The sequence below is a fragment of the Lipotes vexillifer genome, unplaced genomic scaffold (genome assembly GCF_000442215.2).
Source record: "Lipotes vexillifer unplaced genomic scaffold, Lipotes_vexillifer_v1.1 scaffold496, whole genome shotgun sequence".
NCBI classification, from domain to species: domain Eukaryota; kingdom Metazoa; phylum Chordata; class Mammalia; order Artiodactyla; family Lipotidae; genus Lipotes; species Lipotes vexillifer.
Window position 1 is genome coordinate 3429367 of NW_006786690.1, and position 23035 is coordinate 3452401.

The following is a 23035-nucleotide window of genomic DNA, read 5'->3' on the forward strand; positions in this document are numbered from 1 at the left end:
TACTGTGATACACGGGGGTTGGGAGGAATGCGTGTAGAACCCAGGTGATCCTGGGACTTCCCTGGCGGTCCAGTGGTTAAGACTCCGAGCCCCCAATGCAGGGGGCATGGGTTCAATCCCTGGTTGGGCAAATAAGATCCTGTATGACGCGTGGCACAGCCAAGAAAAAAGAACCCAGGTGATCTAGTCAGGTCTCTCTTCATATCACTTACTTGACAATTGTACTGCAAATGGACAAGTGCTGCAACCCTGACCTGAGAAGGACATGGTGACAAGGGGTTCAGACCACTACGGGTGAGCCATCAAGATTTGAAGAAGTGACATGAGCGTGAGGATAGCGGAGGCGGGACAAAATGGGTGTCAGCTGTGGCCCAAGAGCAGCTGCAGCTACGGAGCTGTAGTTCATCCCAAGAGCCTCCCACTTCCAATTATTCCCCTTAGTAGGAAAGACCCATGGGACCCATGAAGGAGATGCTCCCCAATAATGTCAGAATAAGGGGATCTGCACGAAGCAAGGCATGGACTTTAGCTATCATGTAAGTGTAACTGAGCAGGACCCTATGGGGCCTTCCTGGGACAGACCCCTCCCTCATATCCTCTGCTGTAGCTCCTCTCTGAAGTACCCAGGTAATAGTATCTCATGCATATTTCCTGAGTTTTTCAGATGCTAAAAACCACCACCAAATGCAAGAAATTAACTACCTGATGATCATGTGCATGTAGGCCTATCTAAGGATCAATCACCATCAACCAATCAGAGAATTGTGCATGAGCTGATGACATACCCTGTGACCACCCCCTCCCTCACCTGGCCTTTAAAAATGATTTGCTGATACTCTTCGGGGAGTTCAGGTTTTGAGGGACACAAGCCACGCATTCTCCTTTCATGGCTCAGCAATAAACCTTTCTCTGCTCCAAAGTCCAACGTTTTGGTTTGTTTGGCCTCGCTGTATGTCAGGCACATGAACTCGGAACGTGAGTTCAGTAACAAAAGTGTGCCCGCTTAGGTCTCCCTTTCAAGAGTGACCTTCCCCCACCACGTGTGTTGTTAGCTAATAGCCTCAGCCACAGCGCCTTCAGGATCCAGTCCGAGAGCAGAAGACCAACGTCCCAGCTCAATCAGTTAGGCAGGTGAAGTTCCCTCTTACACAGCCTCTTTCAGACGTTCTATTCAGGTCTCGCATTGATTGGATGAAGGCTGCCCACGTTAGGGAGGACAACCTGCTTTACTCAGTGTACCTGTTTGAATGTTAATCTCATCCCAAAACATCTCCACAGACACACACAGAATGATGTTTGACCAAATGTCTGGCACCCCAAAGCTTAGTCAAGTTAACTATGTTTGTCTATTTGTGTGTTGTGCTTCAAACAGTCTCTGACTATAGGCTCAGTGACGCTCATAAAAGGTATAGATACCTGTAAGCAAGCTTTTTTTTTTTTTTTTTTTTTCTTGCGTTATGCGGGCCTCTCACTGTTGTGGCCTCTCCCATTTGCGGAGCACAGGCTCCGGACGTGCAGGCTCAGTGGCCATGGCCCACGGGCCCAGCCGCTCCGCGGCATGTGGGATCTTCCCGAAACGGGGCACACGAACCCGCGTCTCCTGCATCGGCAGGCAGACTCTCAAGCACTGCGCCACCAGGGAAGCCCGTAAGCAAGCTTTTTTACTTGGCCTATTGTTACTCTCTGGGACTGGATAGTAATTGATGGGCATCTTGGATGATATAAAACTAATCTGATTAAAATTAAGATAAGTCAATTATGAACCATGTAAAACTAACCTAAAACTCAGTTTTACAAATACTGTGTACCTCACTAGCTTAAGAACTCCTTGAAAACACAGGAACTATCTTAAATTACCTTTTATTCCCTCAGCCTTATATAGTGTCAGAAAGCCTTATAATGTCTCAAAGGTTCAGTCTCTTCATCTGTAGAATGGGGATTAAATGATTAAATGAGATAATGCAGATAAAATGATAAATATAGTATCTAGCATGTAGTTGGTTCTTATTCAGTGTTAGCTTTTATCATCATCATCATCATCATCACCGTTTCTACATAAATCAATCATGGTGCAACCATGTAATGAAATGTACCCTTTTAATGTATCCACAACATCTTTCCTTTCCCTCTTCTTCCTTACAAACAGAACTCTAATTTTGTTGAGAATAAGAGTGGTTAGCCTCCCTTGATGATAGGGTTGGCTACAAGACTCAGTTCTGGCTAATTAAGTATAAGTGGGTATTGTTGTCTCCAACTTAATAAGTTCCTTGAGTGTGGGGGGTGGGTGGTGATTCAGCTAGCATATGCCTTTTGAACTTTGTCCTACTCTTTCTTTTTTTTTTTTGGACTGTAGACATGATGCCTGCAGCTCCAGCAGCCATCTTGTGACCATGAGGCAATTTGAGTCTAGAAGCCAGCACTAGGGATAACAGAGAAGAAAGAATGAAGGAGGAGCCTGGATATCCTGAAGCTGCCATACCAGTCCTGGACTCCCTATTCCTGACTTCTCATTATACAAAAAATAAATAAATAAGTGAAACTCTAATTTGTTTTGACCACTCTGTATACCTGTTTCCTCATCTATAAAATGGAAAGAATAATAGTAACCTAGCTCATAGGTTTGGAGTGAGGATTAAATGGGTTAATATATGTGACTTAAAATAACTGAAAACTATGAGCAGAATGACCTCTGAAAGTTGTAACATTCTGCTACTTCTTGAGCCATTTCCCTTGCTCTTTTGTGAGAAAAATGCCTGGCATTTAAGTGCTCAGTAATAAGTGTAAGCTAACATGATCAACATTATTATTATTTCAAGTTTTTGTTACAGGCAATTGAACCCAATTCATAACTGATACAGCAGTGACTAAAAACTATACCTATTGGGCTTCCCTGGTGGTGCAGTGGTTGAGAGTCCGCCTGCCGATGCAGGGGACACGGGTTCGTGCCCCGGTCTGCGAAGATCCCACATGCCGCGGAGCGGCTGGGCCCGTGAGCCATGGCCGCTGAGCCTGTGTGTCCGGAGCCTGTGTTCCGCAAATGGAGAGGCCACAACAGTGAGAGGCCCGCATACCGCAACAAACAAACAAACAAACAAAAACTATACCTATTAAAACTATCTAATGGCCAGGCAAGATAATTCTTTTTTTTTTTAATTTATTATTTATTTTATTTAGTTAGTTTTGGCTGCATTGGGTCTTCGTTGCTGCACGCAGGCTTTCTCTAGTTGCGGTGAGCAGGGGCTACTCTTCCTTGCAGTGCGCGGGCTTCCCCTTGCAGTGGCTTCTCGTTGCCAAGCAGGGGCTCTAGGCACGCAGGCTCAGTAGTTGTGCCATGTGGGCTGTAGAGTGCAGGCTCAGTAGTTGTGGCACACGGGCTTAGTTGCTCCACGGCATGTGGGATCTTCCCAGACCAGGGCTCGAACCTGTGTCCCCTGCATTGGCAGGCAGATTTTTAACTACTGTGCCACCAGGGAAGCCCCAGAAGATAATTCTTTATAAAATGTTTAGTGAGGAAGAAAATACATTATAAAACTGTATATATAGTATGACCCCAATTTAAACAATTATAGAAATGCTCAGAAATTCGGAAAAGTCTTAGAATTAGTTCTGAGTGGTATGATCACAGGTAATGTTTGTTGTCTTTATAGTTCATTTCCAAAATGTTAACAATAAACACAGGACATTTATAACTGGGAAAAATGTTATTTTAAGACATTAAAAAGTAGGCTAAGATATAACAAGTGATTTTTACCTTAAGCATATTCAAGGTAGCAATCCACATGCTAGAATAGATCATCTAAGGAATAAGATAAACAAGTATGTGCAGTAGTGGTGAATTCACCCACAGAGCAGAACTAGTGGGAGCCTGAGGTTAAAAGAAGAGTCCGTACATAGGTAAATTGATAATGTGTTTATGTATGTGCCCCAAAGTTTCTGACCCACAAGTAAGGAATGTCTAAAAGGGAACACTGAGTCCTCAGTCTGGGGAACTTGGCTTGCTGCCTACTCATTAGAGTGAGAAGGCATCTAGGAAACACCAGGCATGTCTTATTAAATGCATTTAAAGAGCATGCTTCTAATTGTTTGTTCATGGAGACAGAGGCAGTGCGGAGCACCATCCATGGCAATTGTCTGAATCAGTTTTAGCAATAAAATTAAGCTTGATGTACTGACTCAAGGTTTTGGTTTTGTCTATGGAGACAGGCTTATACTTCCATGGCTTTAACACACAGAATTTGTCCCTGAGAGTCTCCCTCTAGCTAGCAGCACAGCCCTCTCAGGTGTGATGTTTGTACTATCGTCCACAAATCAGCAAAGAGCTGTTTTAGGATCAAGGAAATTCATAGGTATATATTTTACACTTGGGTCTTGTGCAATTCTGAGAACAGTACGCAAGGAAAGTGGTTTTCTGACATAAATCCCAATAAAACATAATTTCTTCAAGAAGAGGTGCAGTGCCAACAGACCGTTTTCAGAGATTAACAATTTGGCTTTCAAAAAAATTACCAACCTTGGTATTGTGCTCGGAATGAAATATGGTGCTCTTAACCACACATGGCAGAACTTTTGTGAAGAAGTGTTTTACTTCCAAAATTCCTTGGTGTATCTCCCTCCCCACCTGCCTCACGTGCTCCCACTACCACCTGCAGCAGATTTAGAGTTTGGTAAACTGCCCAGCTCAAGCCCCAGCTGAGCGGTGCTTACTTTCTCTACTTTTCCCAGTGTCATCATTTTCAAGACTGGGATATTAAAGCACAAAAGATAAAGGGGCACTTGGTATGTGAGGCAGAAAGTGATTCCAGTGAGTAAATATTTGTACCTCACTTGCTCTTATTATTTCTCAAGGCATTATGAGTAATAATAATAATTGCTAACATTCTGGGCAGGCTTCAATGGCCGTGCCACTTGTGTAGTTGCACGGGACCCCACTCTCGGAACAACCCTGCACTTGGCTTAGTGCTCTACTATTGTCATCTTAATTTTTGAACGTTTTCATTTTGCACTGAGCCCCACAAATTATGTAGCCAGTCCGATTAACATTTATAGGGCACTCGCTATGCATCAGACTCTGCTCTAAACATTTATCCATATTAAAGTTGGGTGGAGTACCACCAAACTGTATTCATTTCCTCATTACTGAGGGTAATTTACAGGAGTCTGTTTTCTAGCCACTAAAAAGTGCTTAAATTAATTTGGGAGGGGGGAGTAAGGAAACACTTGTTCAGCAACTCTTTGTTTTAAAAAAAAAGTTTTTTTTTTTAAAACTGTCACATTACTGTCTCTTTCATATTACAGATCTGCAATTACTTGTTGACCAGCTTGTTTCCTACGGAAACATAAGCTCCATGTTTTTCACCACTGAATTTACAGCGTCTAACGTAATGTCTGACACGTAATAGGTAATCAGTAAATGTTTTAATAAACCAAGGGTCCAAAGCATCTTGGAAAATATAAACGTAGAAATACAATGTCTCTCCTAAAGAGCACAACAGATTATCAAATCACTTAATTGCTATGGATGCGGATTGATGCAAAAATAATGTTTTGTCGTTTTGTAAAATAAAAGTTCATTTAAACAGTTCTTGAGTCCCTGCTATCTTCTTGGCAATGTGCTACATGCCAGAAGCATTCTAATAGATGGAGAAACACTGCAATACATGAACAATGCACACTCAGGAAGACTAAGATTTGAGGTTTGCGTCCCATTTTGGTAGGGAACAGCCTTTAATGGGGAGAAAACCCCGTGGATGGGTGAAGGAAACAACCAAGAAGGGTGTACGCGAGGGGCGACCTGGGCAAAGGCGCTCAGGGGGAGTGAGTCCACCGCGTGCAGAAAGCACTGGGGAGGCAGGCCTATCTGTGCAAGGACACACACATCCTTCCCTTTCACACTAACACGAGAGGCCGTAAATTCTTCTCTTGCCGATGTGAGATCTGATAAAAGCCAGGTTATAACATGGACCAGACAGGGGAAAGCCTGTCCCTCCGAATTATAATATTTAAAACTCAGTATAGTTTGTAAAAACTGTATAGTGTGGTGTACAGGTTAAAACATCTGCTTCCTGACTTGCGGGGGGGCGGCCCGTTGGGGAGAACGCGGTACACGGGAGAAAAGGGCGGCAAAATAAAGCACTTAAAAAAGAAAGAGCGGGCTAGCGGGAGAAGGGGCGGCAGCTCAAGAAGCCAATGAATGAGATCCAGGCTGCAGCACGTACTCCCGCCGCCCGCATGCGCAGGCGCACGCCGCGTGATCTCGCGGGAAAGAACCGTTGCAGGTCCCGGCGTTGCACTCAGGTAGGAGGTGGGGGGAGGTGGGGGGAGGCGGGAGTGAACTCTCGCGAGAAGAGGCGGTTGCCGTAGCGGAGCTCTCTGGCTGTGTGTCTCGAGGATCTGGCGCCGGAGCTGCGGACGGTTTGCTGAGCCCGTTAGTGTCCCTGCTGAGACCCACGCCGCCGTCATGTCCCGGTACCTGCGTCCCCCGAACACGTCTCTCTTCGTAAGGAACGTGGCGGACGATACCAGGTATGTACAGTGGAGGCACTCCGGGCCCAAGAGGGGAGGCCGCGGTCGCTCTGAGAGGACCGGTGTGGCGGCGGCGGCGCGCTGGGCCTGCGCCGGGGGAGGGGAAGGGGTGAAGATGGCGGGTCCCGCGCTGGCTTTCTGGCCCGAACTAGGCCGCGCAGCCGGCATAACCGCCGCGTGGGAGCGAGGGCGGCGCCGCTGGTCCTCCCGGGCAGCCGCGGGAGAGCGGGCCGCGTGGCGGCGTTTCGGTCCCCTCCCCCTCCGCAGATGGGGGCCCCTTCCTTCCCGCTTCCTCTCCGGGCGTTCAACCTCTGCCTCCACCGAACATCAGCTCCCCCCATTGATTTGAAGTTCACGTTCTTTGGGGTGCACGCCCCCTTGGCCCAGAATTCTTTTTTTTCTAGTTAAAAAAAAAAAACTGCTCTGCAGTAAAATAACGGATCGGGGGAGGGGAATGTGGCGAAGCATTTGCTACCCTTTTGGTGGTTGTTGTGTTTTATTTGCGATTTTTTTTTTTTTTTTGGTGTTGTAGATGTTTGGGTAAAGGGAATGTTGAGCTTAAAGATATAAAATTCTTCCACTTAAGTGGTACGATCTAGTTTTTCCCATTTCCGGGAAATACTGGCCACCCTTTGAAAACGGAGGTTTGGGAAGCCTCTACCATTAGAACGTTGATAGCTAAATTGGATTAACCTGGACCGTCCCTTTGTTCTCGCCAATTCCCTTAATTGCTTGGAGTTGTCGTCAGACTTTTTTGGGCGAGATCTTACCACAAGATGAGAATTAGTGTTTAACAAATAATCACTCTACACACACAGAAATTAAAAAAAATTTAGGTAGCCTCGTATGATTTATATTTTTGTGTCTACCTTTAAGTAGGGCAAGTAAGCAATAGTAATTACTCTAGCGTCTAGGAAACTTTCCCCTTTATGTCATATTGACATTTATTGAGGAATTATATATATTTGTGACTTTAATTTTTCAAACCGTATCTACCATTAAGTGTGTAACCCTGTCGCTAAAATTTGGAGGTAAAATAAGTGCTTTGTATTTTTCAGAATACTAGAGTTGCGTTGATACTGTTTAAAAAAAATAGCAATAGTTAAGTACAACTTAATGCTACTATACTATTTATGAAAAATGAAGGCTGTGGATAAAAGCAATAGAGATAAGTTGTAGTCAGGTTTCCTTAAATGTCTGTTTTCCTGTTGTTAATGTAAAATAGTGATAGGTTTTATTATAAACTGCGTTATTATCTTTCAGAATCTTGCATTCTGGCTTTTCTTTTTCAAAAAGACGTTGTATATTCTTACTGTTGGCTCTTGATGTTGAGATTTAGAAAGCTTGTTTCAGGTCACCCAGGAACGTAGCAGTCTCTTTCATTAATTGAGATATTACAGAAAGAAACCTATTTCTTACAAAGAAACTTTTAAAGGAGTGGACTTAAAAATTTGGCATCTTTTTATGATGTTTTAGGTCTGAAGATTTACGACGCGAATTCGGTCGTTATGGTCCTATAGTTGATGTGTATGTTCCACTTGATTTCTACACTCGCCGTCCAAGAGGATTTGCATATGTTCAATATCCTTTCTTCAGATGGCTGATTAGTGAGGGGTGTTGAAGTTTGAAATTCAAGTTTTTGTAAGAGGTAACATCTAAAAAGTAGTTGTTGTTTTTTTTTGTCTTCTAATAAATGTTTTGTCTTCAATTTTTTCTAAGTTAATTCTGACTCGCACATTGCTCTTACTATTTCTTAAAGTTGATCCAAAAACAGTAAAATATTTAAATTCCCATTCATGCTGCTGAAACTCAAATCAATGATTATAATATGTGATTTAAATCTGAATACACTCTGGTTGCTACCACCTTTAATGTAACTCAAAAGTTAATATGTTCTTGTGCTTAGCAATTAAAGTTTGGTATTCTTGTTTGTTAACTTGAATCACTTGATCAAAAACAATTTGTATAACAATGAGGTAAACTTCTTTAATATTGTCCCCTAATTTGCTGTCCTCTGTTGTTACCTCAGAGAATGTAAAGCTGTACAGTTATGGCGACCCCAAAGAGAAAGCATGAAAGAACCTTTAGAGTAGAGTTCAACACTTAAGGCAAGTAGACAAGCCAAAGACCTCTTAAGGATCAGGCTTGAAGAGAAGGGAGAGTTTGGGAAAAGAAAATATAAAGAAAAGCTGGAAGAAGGACAAGCCTAATGGGAGACAAAGCCTCGCTTTATCTACAAAAGGGGGAAAAGGTTGTTTTTCAAAGTTAAAGATAAAGCCATCTGTCATATTTGGCCAAGCATCTCATGACAAGTCCTTCTGACAAGCACTTAAAGAGTTAAAGGTCAAGATGAAGTTGAATGATGGCCAAGATTAAAGGAGTCATACCTGATGTATCCTACAGAATAACTATTTTCCTTTTTTTTTCTCCTCATGTTTTGTAAGCAGTTAATTTTCAAAATTATTCTGGTTTGGTCTAGTGACAAAACCTGTAACTTGATTTACGTGGGCCTTTGATGTTGTGATGTGGTCTTGTATAAATGCACTCTCTCTTAGCTTGTGAAGTTAAAGTGTACCAGGATGTAATGTTGTTAAGCTTAAACTCAGCATATTTCTGTTTTGGACCAAGTGGTCCGGTGCCATAGCATAGCAGGCAGTGCTCTTTGGAGTAGCATGAAGTTCTGGAGTCAAGCCGACTCCATAGAGCCAGGCTTAGAGGGCACACAGGTGCATGCACTGGGGACTACTTAGAAACAGCTCTGGTGGTTTTCTAAGGTCAGATCCACTAGAGATACTGTCTGTTTATAGATTTTTTTAAAAGGGCTGCTAGGGCCACGCACATACTCCTAACATCTGAAACTTAGCTCTGTGAAACCTGCCGGCCCTGACTGCTTTTAGCACATGTGATCACTTGGCCCAGAATGGGTTGCAGAAGGCCTTATCTTTGGTATGGGTACGTAATCAGGATCTATGGGAAATTGTTCCTTGGCCCAGAGTTTCAGGTGACATTACTTCCTTCAGTGAGATCATCTCCTTGTGGCAACAAAGGTTTGGGCTGTGGACTTCAGGCTAGGAAAAATTCTTATTGCTTAAATTCAGTGGATCTCTTGAAACTTAGCAGAGTTCTAATGAGACTTAGGCGAAATGCCAAATGCTGCTACTCCTGCAGGCCCAGTGATCAAGGACAGTTGTGGGAATTGGTTGCAAAGCTCTGTTACAGAGAGGATAAGAGGTATATCTGGCTTGGTTAAAAAAAAAAAAAAGTAACGGTACATTCTGGCTTACAATGTTGGCTTGATTTTACCTGGTTTGGGGGTGGCCTGGGAACCAGGATCAGCAGTTTGAAGAGTATGTGATACTTGAGCCAGGAAAGAGTTAACCATAGGAGTCTCAAGGTGAATTATAGCTATTTTTATACACAAAGTCTGTCTGGTCTTCAAGTAGTTAAAAAGAAATAGGTATCAGAAGTTTGCAAAGACCCTGAGTACAGATTTCTCCGTAACTGGCCTCAGAATGATATTTGATTGTCCCTGCTGTGGTCCTCTTTTCTATCTGACCCCATTCCCAGCTAGCTTTCTCTTAACATCTCTGGTAGAACCTTGCCATGGTTCATCCAACCCAGGATTCTGTTTTTGAGGGTAGCCCCAGAGGATGATAGGCTCTCGTTAATAATTTTTATACTTCTTGGTCTGAATCCTTTAAGAAGTTATTCTGTCTCTCGAAGTATCGAAGTAGTATACCCTTTAAATGAGCTTGTTCTTTTCAGTTAATTTTAAAGCCCAACTGCATTAACCTGGAGGGGTGGTTGATTATAGTGTTCAAGGTTCTAAACTCCCCGTCAACCTTTGTCTTTTCATGATGAAAACTTCGTGATTTAGGACTTGAGAAAAGCTCTCATTCACTACACATAATAGCCTCAGAGAGAGAGAACTGGGACCCTGTTGTGGTCTTTAAGTCCTTCCAGAACAAAAAATAGGAAATCTAGTGAGGCAGACCTTTTAGTCTCTGGAGTATAAAAGAATATTAATATCAGTCTTGAAGAGAGTATATCGCTTCAGGGATTTTTTTAATCAACACTCAAGATCTGCACTCTCAAATTTAAGAAATAGAAATGGACAAGTTAGAATAGTGAATTTTAGTACAGAATGAAAATCCACAGCCAAACCTAGCCTAGCTCCCCTTCAGAAGCTTTTATATCAAACACTGCTCTGAATATGTGCTTGGCTTCTGTTAGAATGGTGGTTTTAGGAAAGGAACTAAATTTGGTCAGAATAACTTTGTTTGGGGAGGAACAAGGCAACAGCCTCTCAGATCAAAAATGGGTACCAGCGGTTCCTGCTTTAGACTTATAAATACTATCTTGAAATTTCTCAAATTGAAAACCAGTCCCAAACGCACTTCTCTACGGGAAGCTTTATGTTCAGTGTCATGGTTAGGGCTATCCAGTCCAGGAATCTTTAGAAATGGTCTGTTATTTCTTGGCAGCATGCTTTTATGGTCTGTGCATGGATATAATATGATGTCTTAAGTATTGCTTGACACTCTCTTGATATCTACAAGTGGCTGGTGTACCAGTCTTCCCAGTAAGGTGTAATAAGGAAGACAGCTAAGTGAAATAATAATGTTAGATATGTCTGAGAAAAATAGGAAGATTAATTTGAGGTTGATGCTTTCGTTTCTTGTAAGGTATATTCCGCTTGCTTACACAAGAACTATTGGCATTTTCTTTTTTTCATTTGAAACAAAAATATGAAAAACAGTTTGGGTTTTATTTTAAGAAATTTTTGTTTTAGCATACAAAATAAAATTGACATTTGTTTTTCTTTTTTGTCTTGTTTTGTAAAATTCTTAAAACTCAGGAAAATCTTCTGATGGGATTACTTGGTAGTTCAGCTGTAACAGGCTTATTTCAGTAATAACTTCATAATATGTATTCATAAGTGTTTTCAGACTCATGCCTTACGGAGTCACAAGTGCTTTAATACTCTAAAGTGTTTATAACTGAATCAACCAACCAGTTAGTGGGGTCTGGTTGACTTTCTAGAATAATATCGAGAGATTGTGAATTGTTCCAGACTTACCAACTGAACTTTCATTCATTATCAAAGTTTGCAAAACTTCCCAAGCCCCTTAACATTTAGCACATTTGAGGATGTTCGTGATGCAGAAGATGCTTTACATAATTTGGACAGAAAATGGATTTGTGGACGCCAAATTGAAATACAGTTTGCACAGGGGGATCGAAAGAGTAAGTACCTTTATGCCTATATGTAAAATGCATCATTTCTTTTTTTTTCTGTGTATATATATATATATATATATATATATATATATATACATACATACAGAAACACACATTTATATGTATATATGTGTATATAAATACACAAGTATTCTGTGAATATATATAAAATAGACATATTTGGATTATAATTGCTTTACAAAGGTGTGTTGGTTTCTGCTGTATAACAGAGTGAATCAGCTATGTGTATACATCTATCCCCTCCCTCTTGGGCCTCCCCCTCCACCACCACCCCCATCCTACCCATCTAGGTCATCACAGAGCATTGAGCTGAGCTACCTGTGCTGTACCACAGGTTCCCAGTAGAGATGTGGATGGAAATAGAGTCTGTCATACAGAGTAAAGTAAGAAAGAGAAAAACAAACATATTAACACATATATGTGGAACCTAGAAAAATTATACAGATGAACCTGTTTGCAGGGCAGGAATAGAGTTGCAAATGTAGAGAATGGACGTGTGGACACAAGAGGGGAAAGGGTGGAGGATGGGATGAATGGGAGGTTAGGTTTGACATAAATACAGATTTTTTAAATTTTATTTTTTTAGCCTATTGTATTTTTGGCTGCTTTGGGTCTTTGTTGCTGCACGTGGGCTTTCTCTAGTTGCGGTGAGCAGGGGCTACTCTTTGTTGCGGTGCGTGGGTTTCTCATTGTGGTGGCTTCTCTCTTGCGGAGCACGGGTTCTGGGCACACCGGCTTCAGTAGTTGTGGCACACAGAAATACATCATATTTATACAAATTGTTCTTGGAAGTATTGTGCAATATGTCTCTCTGTTCAAAACCCAGAAAGATAGTTTTTGGGAAGATAGAGTATCTTGAATACTTTGCAGAATTTCAGGGTAGACAAGTGACTTAGAATGCAGCGATCAGAATGCCTGAAATATGTTTGGACTCTTTAAGAAGGTAGATCAGTACTATCAGCTGTGGCATGTTTAATATACTAAGAGTGGAATTGAAAAGAATAAACTTTGGAAAGTTTTGGTTCTCTTGAGCCATTTCCCTTCTGCGTAAAGGTCATCAAGGTGTAATTGGGTAATTATGTAGGTGCCTGGCTCTAGAAATGAACAGATAGACTGGGAAAGACTATATAGATTAAATTTAGAAAAGATTTTCTATTAGTACTTGGTTTTTATTAATATGCAGGCATACACCAGGTGTTGGCTGCATGCTGATGAAGCATAAGTACAGGCTTTGGGGTCAGATACACCTGGGTTTGAATTCTGGCTCAACTGTTATGTTTCCTTAGGCAAGATATTAAAAGATAGAGATTAAAATAGCTGCTGGGAAAAAAAAAAAGCTGCTAAAGAGAGAGGGAGTACTTAGGTAGACACAAGCTGTTGGTGATTCTCTAGTTCTTGGGTTGAATGATAGGTTCCTGGGTAGTCAGTGTTATTTGTACATTCATACCTGCATAAAGTATCTGCTTCATAGGATTGAATGAGATAACGTAAGGATTGAGGACTGTCCGGGGTGTGGGTATGTCTAAGGCATTTGACAAGTGTTAGTTTTCTTCTGCTTTTCTTTGTCATGGTTTCTCAGAACTGTATAACTATATATTATTGCGTTTTGACACTACATATCATTCGTAGGCCACCATTAAGTATTTTGTCGTTAATTTTGTTCCTACTGAATGGAAACCATGGTAGGATCATTCCAAATTAGCATATGGTTCAAAAGTCATTTGTATTTTAATTTGGAATTTTAAAAATACTTTCATGGTATATTTTCTTAATGTCCAAGTAGTTGGCATATTTTTGGACAACAAACTAGATGTGAGAGGTCTTTGAAAAAACAAAATAGTTGGGGAGATATTTGAGGTTATCATTTTTAACATAAAACAGTCTTCTGATAGACTTGCTTGAAAGTAAATACCTTTTCCAAGATTAACATTCACAAGTAGCCACCGATTTGGAAGCATAAAGGAAGGAGATGCAGGCATTTTTCCTATAATTTGGAGGCTTAAATACTACGTTTGTAATGTTTGTAAATATTTCTGTTCTATGTATTTCATAGCTCCAAATCAGATGAAAGCCAAGGAAGGGAGGAATGTGTATAGTTCTTCACGCTATGATGATTATGACAGATATAGACGTTCTAGAAGCCGAAGTTACGAAAGAAGGAGATCAAGAAGTCGTTCCTTTGATTACAACTATAGAAGATCTTATAGCCCTAGAAAGTAAGTGATGTGTACCACAAAAAAGATTTAGTTTGTTGGCCTTTAATTTTTTAAAATCTTCTTGTATACTTTTAATTATGTATATTGTGTGCTTCATTGAGACTAAAAATATTTTTAGTGCTTTATTTTTAAAGTTTTATGGTTCATTTTTAAAATTAGAAACCTGTAAATAGACATGTGTCACTGTTTGCTTTTTCTGATGTACTTTTTAGCAGTAGACCGACTGGAAGACCACGGCGTAGCAGAAGCCATTCCGACAATGATAGGTAAATAACTTTGCTTTGAAAAAGACTATACATTTATCAATTTCAGAGTGAACTTTTGCTCTAAAAATAACAAATTTGATTAATATAGAATCTAATTTTTACTCTAATTGTATCTCTCCTCTGTTTTGAAAGATTCAAACACCGAAATCGATCTTTTTCAAGATCTAAATCCAATTCAAGATCACGGTCCAAGTCCCAGCCCAAGAAAGAAATGAAGGCTAAATCACGTTCTAGGTCTGCATCTCACACCAAAACTAGAGGCACCTCTAAAACAGATTCCAAAACACATTATAAGTCTGGCTCAAGATATGAAAAGGAATCAAGGAAAAAAGAACCACCTAGATCCAAATCTCAGTCAAGATCACAGTCTAGGTCTAGGTCAAAATCTAGATCAAGGTCTTGGACTAGTCCTAAGTCCAGTGGCCACTGATAGTATAAACCATGATATTTTTAGGCATGTATCATTCATTTACTCATAGTTTGGTTTACTTAAATTATCAGGAATACAATGTTGCAATGATGCTTAAAAAAACACTTGTCAGTTTTCCCTGTACCAGGCAATGGTTATTATTAAAATGATATGCTGTTGAGAAGCCACTCTTAAGAGTCCAGTTTGTTTAATGTTATGGGCAGCTACCAATTTGTGGTGTCTCTGTATATTTTTGTAAAGATTCTCATTTTTTAATGCTTGAGGTATTGGTGAAAAGATGTTGGTTGACCATAATTTGCAACATTGTCTTATTAAAAATAAACTTTCATATCCATATTTGGTAGAACTGTTAACCTAGAAATGTAGCTTGCTAATCAGGTAGAATGATACAAAAGTGAAGTTGTAGCCACCGTACAACACTGACCCGACTAGACACATTTAGGTTCAGGGTGGACCTTTTTGTCTTGTCAAGGTGTCGAGACCCACGATGATAATTTATGGCACAGTGTGGAATAGTTCTTTTGTTAACCCCACTGTCTCGGGGAATGACGCCAACTGGGTTAAGTAGCATTTTCAGGGAGATGGCGTTTTTGATTGAAACACAGAGCCTTCACTTTTCTGGTTTCTGTGAAGATTTGGAACCATACAAACATCGGAAAAACCCACCTTAAAATTTGGGCAGGTTGATGATGGCAGAAATAATTTTAAGGGGAAAAGAATGCTCTTATGCAGTTACTCTAAACTTTTAAGGAGCATTGTTGACCATAATATTGCTTAGTTTTCTCACTGCTGTTAAAAGCAAGTAAAGTGTTTTCAAAGTAGGTTTTGTTTGTGTGTGCGCATAGTGTAAAAGGACTGAATTTTGATACTTAAAGCACTTGGTGTGTGCATTTGTATCAAAATTTGCCCATATCTTTATGAAGGAGGCTTGTTCTTCACGCCTCAGTTTATTTAATGTGAGGCAAGTAAAAAGACAACACTCCCATTCTACGTGATTCTGTGGTGCCATGAGATTTTAAATAATTCTGGAAAAAACTAATTTTAAGGAAGTCACATCTCTTGAGGTTTTGACTGATTATCCATGTAGTACCTGATGAAAATAATACCCTAACTCTATAATTTCTAACATCTCTCTGCGAGATCATTTGGGGGCAATAAAAAGTGACTTGACATGCCCAATCTCATTTCAGAATAAAAGCTGGCATCCTTAAAATTTTTAGATTGCTTGCTTACAGGCATAATAAGTAAGAAATATTTTAGGGAAACCATTCCTTTTAGAGGATTACTTTTTTCAATTCTGGTTTTAGTAATCTAGGCCTTGCCTGTAAAGAACAAAAGGTGGTTTTTAAATACTGTTTGTGGAATGTGTTTAAAGGATTGATTCTAGAACCTTTGTATATTTGATAGTGTTTCTAACTTTCATTTCTTTACTGTTTGCAGTTAATGTTCATGTTCTGCTATGCAATCATTTATATGCACGTTTCTTTAATTTTTTTAGATTTTCCTGGATGTATAGTTTAAACAACAAAAAGTCTATTTAAAACTGTAGCAGTAGTTTGCAGTTCTAGCAAAGAGGAAAGTTGTGGGGTTAAACTTTGTATTTTCTTTCTTATAGAAGCTTCTAAAAAGGTATTTTTATATGTTCTTTTTAACAAATATTGTGTACAACCTTTAAAACATCAATGTTTGGATCAAAACAAGACCCAGCTTATTTTCTGCTTGCTGTAAATTAAGCAAACATGCTATAATAAAAACAAAATGAAGGAAATAATGATTAACTGGAATTATTATAGTTTTGAATGAGATTATACAATAACAACGGATTTAGGAATATTTTAAATCAGTGTTGCACTAGGCACAGGTTTTACTTTGGAAATGATAGAACCTGCCAGAAAGGTACATCTTTTACGTAGTACTTAAAAATTCCTTATGTAATGTCAGAGTTCTTTCATTATTGCTTATTAAACCCCTTGGGTTAAATAACTCAGAGGTTATTGGTAGTGTTAAGATACGCATTAAAGTGAAATTTGAGTTAGCTAATTTTAAGTTTATATTTTCATTATTAGATGGACCAATAATTCTACTCTTCCCCATCCTAAACAAGATGGATTGGGCCTTATGTTTATGGCGTGATTTAAAATATTTTTGCATTGAATATTCGTGAGCACTTAATATTAAGTGATAATCACTGTGGGGAACTGGTTTAGGTGTTTTGTGGCTTGAGGTCAAGCTGCTTTATAATGACAAGTATAGCTGATATTTATTGAGTATTTATGATGTGCCAGACACTGTTCTAAAAGCTTTATGTGTTAACTCATTTACTCATCACGAGACCCTATGAGAAAGATACTTTTATTTTCTCGTGTAACAGATGATAAGGAAATGGAGGCAAAAGAAAAAGCAATAAAAGGCAGATCCAGGATTTGAGCTCAGCTGGATCCTTAGATGTTTTTTTTTTTTAATGGACTGTAATTAGAGTAGCTTGGGGAAATAGCCCGTTTAATTTTTCTGTCTGTATAGAATTAGAAGTAATGGTTTCGTTTTTATTTTTTACTTGTGTCACTTATTTTTAGACTCATCCTATTTTCTTGAGAACCTTATATGTTATTTCTAAAGTGACATACCTAAATAACAGCTTCAAAGGGACTATTTTATAGTTGAACCCATGATAGATAGGATCCTACTGATACTTAAGGATCCTTATATACAGGGCTTTAATGTTGGGTTACATAGTTGAGTTCCATAATTATTGAGTATCTACTGTGTGTCTGGCACGGCTCAGTATTGGAGTAGAACATATCAAGACTCAAGTGAGAGCTGACACTTCACCTCTCTTTTTGCTTAAGATCTCTCTGCATTTTTTTTTTTTTTGAAGCCAAGTAAGCAAGAAGAATAATGACAGATAATGCTTCAGTGAGAAAGGAAAGGTGCTACATAGAGTATGAGCTGTTAAGTTACAACCCAGGGAAAAGACCTGGGAACTATTATACTATTCTCTTGAAAATTTGGCCCTGTAAGCTGCTACATCCAGTTCAACTAACAAAATCCTGTATACCACAGAGAAGAATAAAGAAAACCAAACTGACAAACATCCTTCTTTTATTTAAGACCAAACTGCAGCTGGAATACCCAGTACAGTTCTGCTTACTACACTTCAAGAAAGATCTGAGAAAGCGGAAAAAGAACCAAAGAAGGGCAGTTCAAGCGACCAAAGGGTGGGTGGAAGGTGCTGCAGTATGAATACTGTACGAATATTTTGACTCTGGTCTGAAAAGATAAAAGAATGTTATCGAAACTACATGGAATAATTGAAGTCCCTTCAAGTTTGAAAGTAAGCCTTTTAGGACAAATAAAAGGAAATTCAACTTTGTACTTGTGGAAACTAATCCCTAAATCTGAATAGGTTTATATTGATTCATGGGTAACAGGTCCATGTTAAATTGGAAACTAGGATGTTTGAATATCAAGGAAGACAGCCATAGTCTCTTACAGTGCCTCTATTGGTCTGTCTCAAACTGAATTGGGTGAGAAAAGGTATGGTCCAGTATAAACTTGCTTATCTCTTAAAGTCAGTTCTGTTTTTGCTGTTGGCAAATCTTGCCTTTGTTTATTCCAGTGCCAGTGTTTTCTGCTTAATGGTTTGCTTTGTTGGCATCTGAGTTTCCTTACTTGTATGCCTCATGCAGTTTACATCTTCCTTAAACACTCTCCCACATAAATTCCAATTATACTTGACATCCAGCTAAGAGGGTCCATCTCTTCTCACCTCTTTCCTAGTCAGTATATTCAGCAAACATTTACTGAGCCCTTACTGTGGGCAAAAATTGTACTGGGTAATTGGGGAGAAAAATAGATAAAATTCACTTATTCAATAAATGTCTACTGAGCACAATCTAGTGAATCATTACAGTGTGGCCTCACTGTTTTGTTTGAGGTGTATTATTCATAACTTTTACACCATTTATATCCTATGTAATTATAAAACCCAATATACTATCAAATATAAGTAATTTTGTGGTTATTTGCCATTTAAAAGTATCCAGTATTTGTTTTCATCCCATTAATACAAATAATGAAAAAATGATGTTTTAATCTGTAATAAACTGATTTATTGTGCAGTGACTGTAATATACTAGAGTTATATATAATTGTTAACTCTGCCTCCTCAAACACGTTAGGAAACAATCCCCCAAAATATTTAACTTTGCATCAGATGTAAAGGAGACTCTGGGTGCTATAATTAGAATTTTGAGGCAGATAGCTGTTATTCCCAACTGATTTAGTATGTTCTGTAATTGAGAAAATGTTCACCAAATATACTTTCTAGCGATTTACATGTACATTTTATAGGGGACATGTTCTGTGTATAGTGAATAAATAACTTTTATAGTATCACAAAATGTTTTGGATTCCTTAGTTCCTTATTAGGATATGAAGTTTATCTATACATTGATTTCATCACTTGCATATTTGGTTTTTGTCTTTATTTCTGCCACATTTAAAACTTTGTGTAAAGTTACTCATCTAAAAATATACAAGTGTTTAAGCCTTTAATTTATAAAGATTTTGAAAATATAGCAGAATATACCTAAGGGAGATATGAAACGGAGGTATTTTTACCCGTTTTAATTTTTCAAACTTGCCCGAGATCACACAGCAAGTAAGTGGCAGATACTAGATAAGTGTCCAAGGTTTTTCATTTGGTTCTTTTTTTTTTACAAATGGGGAAATTTTATAACATTACAATTAATATAATGGAATCTAGAGTTCACTTAGAGGGAAGATTTAGTAGATTTATGAAAATTATTTAATTACAAAAAGTATTTGTAACTTTCTTGGATGGGAAAGGGGTTAAATGTAATCTAAGATCTCAACAGCTGTTGACTCACTTTCCAGCCTGGCTTTCCAAATTTCAATCTCATATTGCATTTTGACCATATTCCTGTTTACAAAATCCTGAGATAATTTTGAAGTGGGGAGGCTGTGACAGGAATAAAATAAGTGTTCAACTAGGCGGTCTATCAGAGCTTTTAGGAGTCCCAGGAGTGAATTGTCCTCACTGATGAAAGAAGTCAGCAACTACTGACATCTATAAGACATAGCTAGCTGCTATGGAAAAGGATCTTTTTTGGGGGGTTCTCCCTTTGTCCCTTCTTCCAGCAGTGTCAGTTATGTTTATTGTGTTGCTTCTATGTATTCCTAACAGTTGTTTCACCCTTATGTTAAAGATGGGGGATTCCTTTTTTATTTGGAGTACAAAGCAAGGCATGTAAATTCATTTTGTTGATAATTGACAGAGTAGTTTGTAAAGAAGTAAAAGGCCTCTTTGTGTCGTCTGTTGTAGAGCAACATTTCTGAATGCTAGATAATGAAATAAACTGGTCTAGGATCCAAAAAATCTTGGATTTTTTTTTTTTTTTAGGTTTAGTTCTGCCTGACAGATTTGTGGCTCGGTAGGCTTTCCTCATTTGTGTAAGAGGTTTGAGATGTACTCTATCCCACTTGGCTTACGAAGTAATTGCCTATGAGACAATTAAACACTAGAAAACTAGTGTTTTCCTTCAGTTATTTTCCACCTTGTGCTTCTGGGATGAAGAGAATTTACCAGAACTGAAGTGTAAAGATAGGTTATGAGCTCAAGATTCCATCGTACTATATACGCTGCCATCAAAAAGATATGACAGGACTTCCCTGGTGGCGCGGTGGTTGGGAGTCCGCCTGCCGATGCAGGGGAAACGGGTTCGTGCCCCGGTCCCGGGGGATCCCACATGCCGCGGAGCGGCTGGGCCCGTGAGCCGTGGCCGCTGGGCCTGCGTGTCCGGAGCCTGTGCTCCGCAGCAGCAGAGGCCACAGCAGTGAGAGGCCCACGTACCGCAAAAACAAAAACAAAAAACAAACAAACAAAAAAAGATATAAGTTTAAATTGTAACACTGACAAGGCTCATGCTATGGCTGACTGCAGAGGCCACAGCAGTGAGAGGCCCACGTACCGCAAAAACAAAAACAAAAAACAAACAAAAAAAGATATAAGTTTAAATTGTAACACTGACAAGGCTCATGCTATGGCTGACTGCAGCCCTACAGGGTAGATGAGCTCTAACAACTTTTTGGTTCTTAGTACAATTTGAGAAATACATGTCAACCATACTTCCTGTACGCTAACCATAACTTTATTAGTACCTTTCTAAGGTATGAGATATAATATGGTTATTAACTTTTTAAGCTAACTGTAGCTATTAAAAATTTTTGTAGTTAAAGCCAATGTGCTCTTGAACACTTACCACTGGAGTCAGGCCCAAACCAGAAATCTAGTATATACTGTATTTACATGTATACATCAAAACCTAACATAAAGATGCTTGGGATGAAAATTGTTGAATCTAGTGGGATTCCAAGCAGTACTGCAAAGAACTGGGCAATTCTTGCCACTGTTAATAGAAATTACACTGGGAATAAGCAGGAAAAAAAGACTCATTATTACTTCCTGCCAAATCAATTTCTTTGCATGAGAAAATACAGCCTGGCCCTGGGATTCACTGCTTGCTTAGTGTAGAAATTAAAAGATTTTTCTTGAACTAGTTGAGTTATCCTATCATTTGGAACGTATTTTAGAAAGCCATTTAGTTCTTGTGTCTTTTTTCTCCTCCAAGGTCCCCTTGTGAAAATTGTTTATAGAAAAAAAAATTTGCAGAATTTCTCAAATTGACAAGAACTTGTGTTTACCGAAGTCATCTTAAAATGTAGAAGAGGGAGAAGGCGATTAAACCTGCTTTACTCAATTTGGTATGAGATGAATTCAGAAGCTGTATGTAAGTTTCCAAAGTAATATTCTGTGGCCTTTTACTGTTAGCCCTGCTGGGAAGAGGAAGCCACAGTTGCTTTTTTAACCTATTATAGCTGCTAATCCAAATGTCTATTATCAGTTAGCAACTTGGTTGCCTCTTAAAACCAACGGTCCTATTGTTATTTCAGTAGGATTATGTGCGTTCTGACTATTACATGGTCATAACAATTTTTTATACAATAAAAACAAGACACGGGAAAAAGCAACTTTATTTTTTAATTTCATGCTTCAAATTCCTGTATGTACATTAAGTACTATTATATAAACTTGTCTTTTATCATTATTTGATATGGGCAATATTATCTCACCTGAATTTGGAGAAATACAACTTACCCATTCTGCTTAAAAGTATCAAAAAAGCTGCCAAATGAGAAAAGAGGGCACCTACACTCATATTCTAAATAGACCCCCCCACACACACTTTCCTTTTAATTTACTATTGAGTTGGCTGTTATAATTAGCGCTTATCTTTAAGGTAAGCAAAACATGTTACCATGGTATTAGGCAAGAAATTGCATCTTTTGCAATGAGTGGTCCCCTGGGTTGCACCTGTTGACCAAAAAAAAAACCACTGGCATTGTACACTATACTCATAGGTTACACAAATTGTTGAAAGCCAAAATGAATCTTTTAAGGTAAGAGGGACCCCTTAATAGTTAATCTTTGGGCTTAAGAAATTAAAATCATCCCATACTGCATTTCACATCTCTCAAAAATAGAAGTGTTTTAGCAGCTTAAAACCTTTTCAGTTATATAAAACTTCTTACACTAGGATTTACTTTGAAATATAGTTTACAGCAAGATCAATTATAGTATACATACAGTGGCACTTTAGCACAAGGGCAAACTTTAAAAACAAGGTTTTTTTGGACCTTTAAAATTAGGCCATAGTATAAAAAGAGTCCATGTCTTACATTCAGCAAATTCATACTAAAATATTCTATTTTTGTAGGATAGACGCCAACAAAACTTTACATATGCTACAAGTTTATTACATATATTTACATGGCTCTTTCCTAGGTACGTAAAACTTTCACATTATATAGCTCCCAACTTTAAACAAGCTTTGCAGGGATGATTTGAAGCCAGATCACTGTCAGAATAGCTTGTGCAGTGCCATAATACTAAAATGTATTCTGAAAGCTACTCGGTGAACACCGAATACTATTTCTATATAAAGTGGTCTCGGTGCATTTGTTGGCAGACACCTATCCACTGCATGTCAGTTACAGGGACAATGGGGTATACTGTTTCATTCTAAATAGTCCCTAGTGCCCTTTCCGCATTCACCACCATACAGTTCACTAAAATACAACTATACTGTAAAAAAAATTTCATTTTCTTTTGGCAGTGCATCAGATTGTTGGCATATTACTGGTTTAGGTGTTTCTAGGACATTAAACTTTCAAATATTCAGCTAGTTTTCAACCCCTGTATGTCTTAACTGGATGCTTATAATCACATTTGCCAGATCTCAACAAGTCAATCTGCTGAT

General features: G+C 38.9%; 1 protein-coding gene across 6 annotated transcripts; it reads left to right on the forward strand.

Annotated features, from left to right (window-relative positions):
* Nucleotides 1-6240: 6240 nt before the first annotated feature.
* SRSF10 (serine and arginine rich splicing factor 10) lies at nt 6241-19096 on the forward strand. 6 transcript variants are annotated; one of them, XM_007459166.1, is made up of 6 exons: nt 6241-6522; nt 7999-8103; nt 11666-11769; nt 13838-14000; nt 14213-14266; nt 17572-19096. In XM_007459166.1, the coding sequence occupies exons 1-6, from the start codon at nt 6458-6460 to the stop codon at nt 17600-17602; spliced, it is 522 nt and encodes a 173-aa protein (XP_007459228.1). In that variant the 5' UTR covers nt 6241-6457; the 3' UTR covers nt 17603-19096. The 6 variants fall into 6 exon arrangements, with proteins under 6 accessions (XP_007459228.1, XP_007459226.1, XP_007459227.1 ...); XM_007459164.1 differs by having other exon boundaries at nt 17805-19096; XM_007459165.1 differs by having other exon boundaries at nt 14216-14266; nt 17805-19096.
* The last annotated feature ends 3939 nt before the right edge of the window (nt 19097-23035 follow it).

Bases quoted from the DNA above. Each gene is read 5' to 3' on its own strand.
- SRSF10 (XM_007459162.1), top strand. From the start codon at position 6,458: ATGTCCCGGTACCTGCGTCCCCCGAACACGTCTCTCTTCGTAAGGAAC. The intron at 14,001-14,212 runs GTAAGTGATGTG...TGTACTTTTTAG, and splicing joins AGATCTTATAGCCCTAGAAA to CAGTAGACCGACTGGAAGAC. The intron at 14,267-14,398 runs GTAAATAACTTT...CTGTTTTGAAAG, and splicing joins AGCCATTCCGACAATGATAG to ATTCAAACACCGAAATCGAT.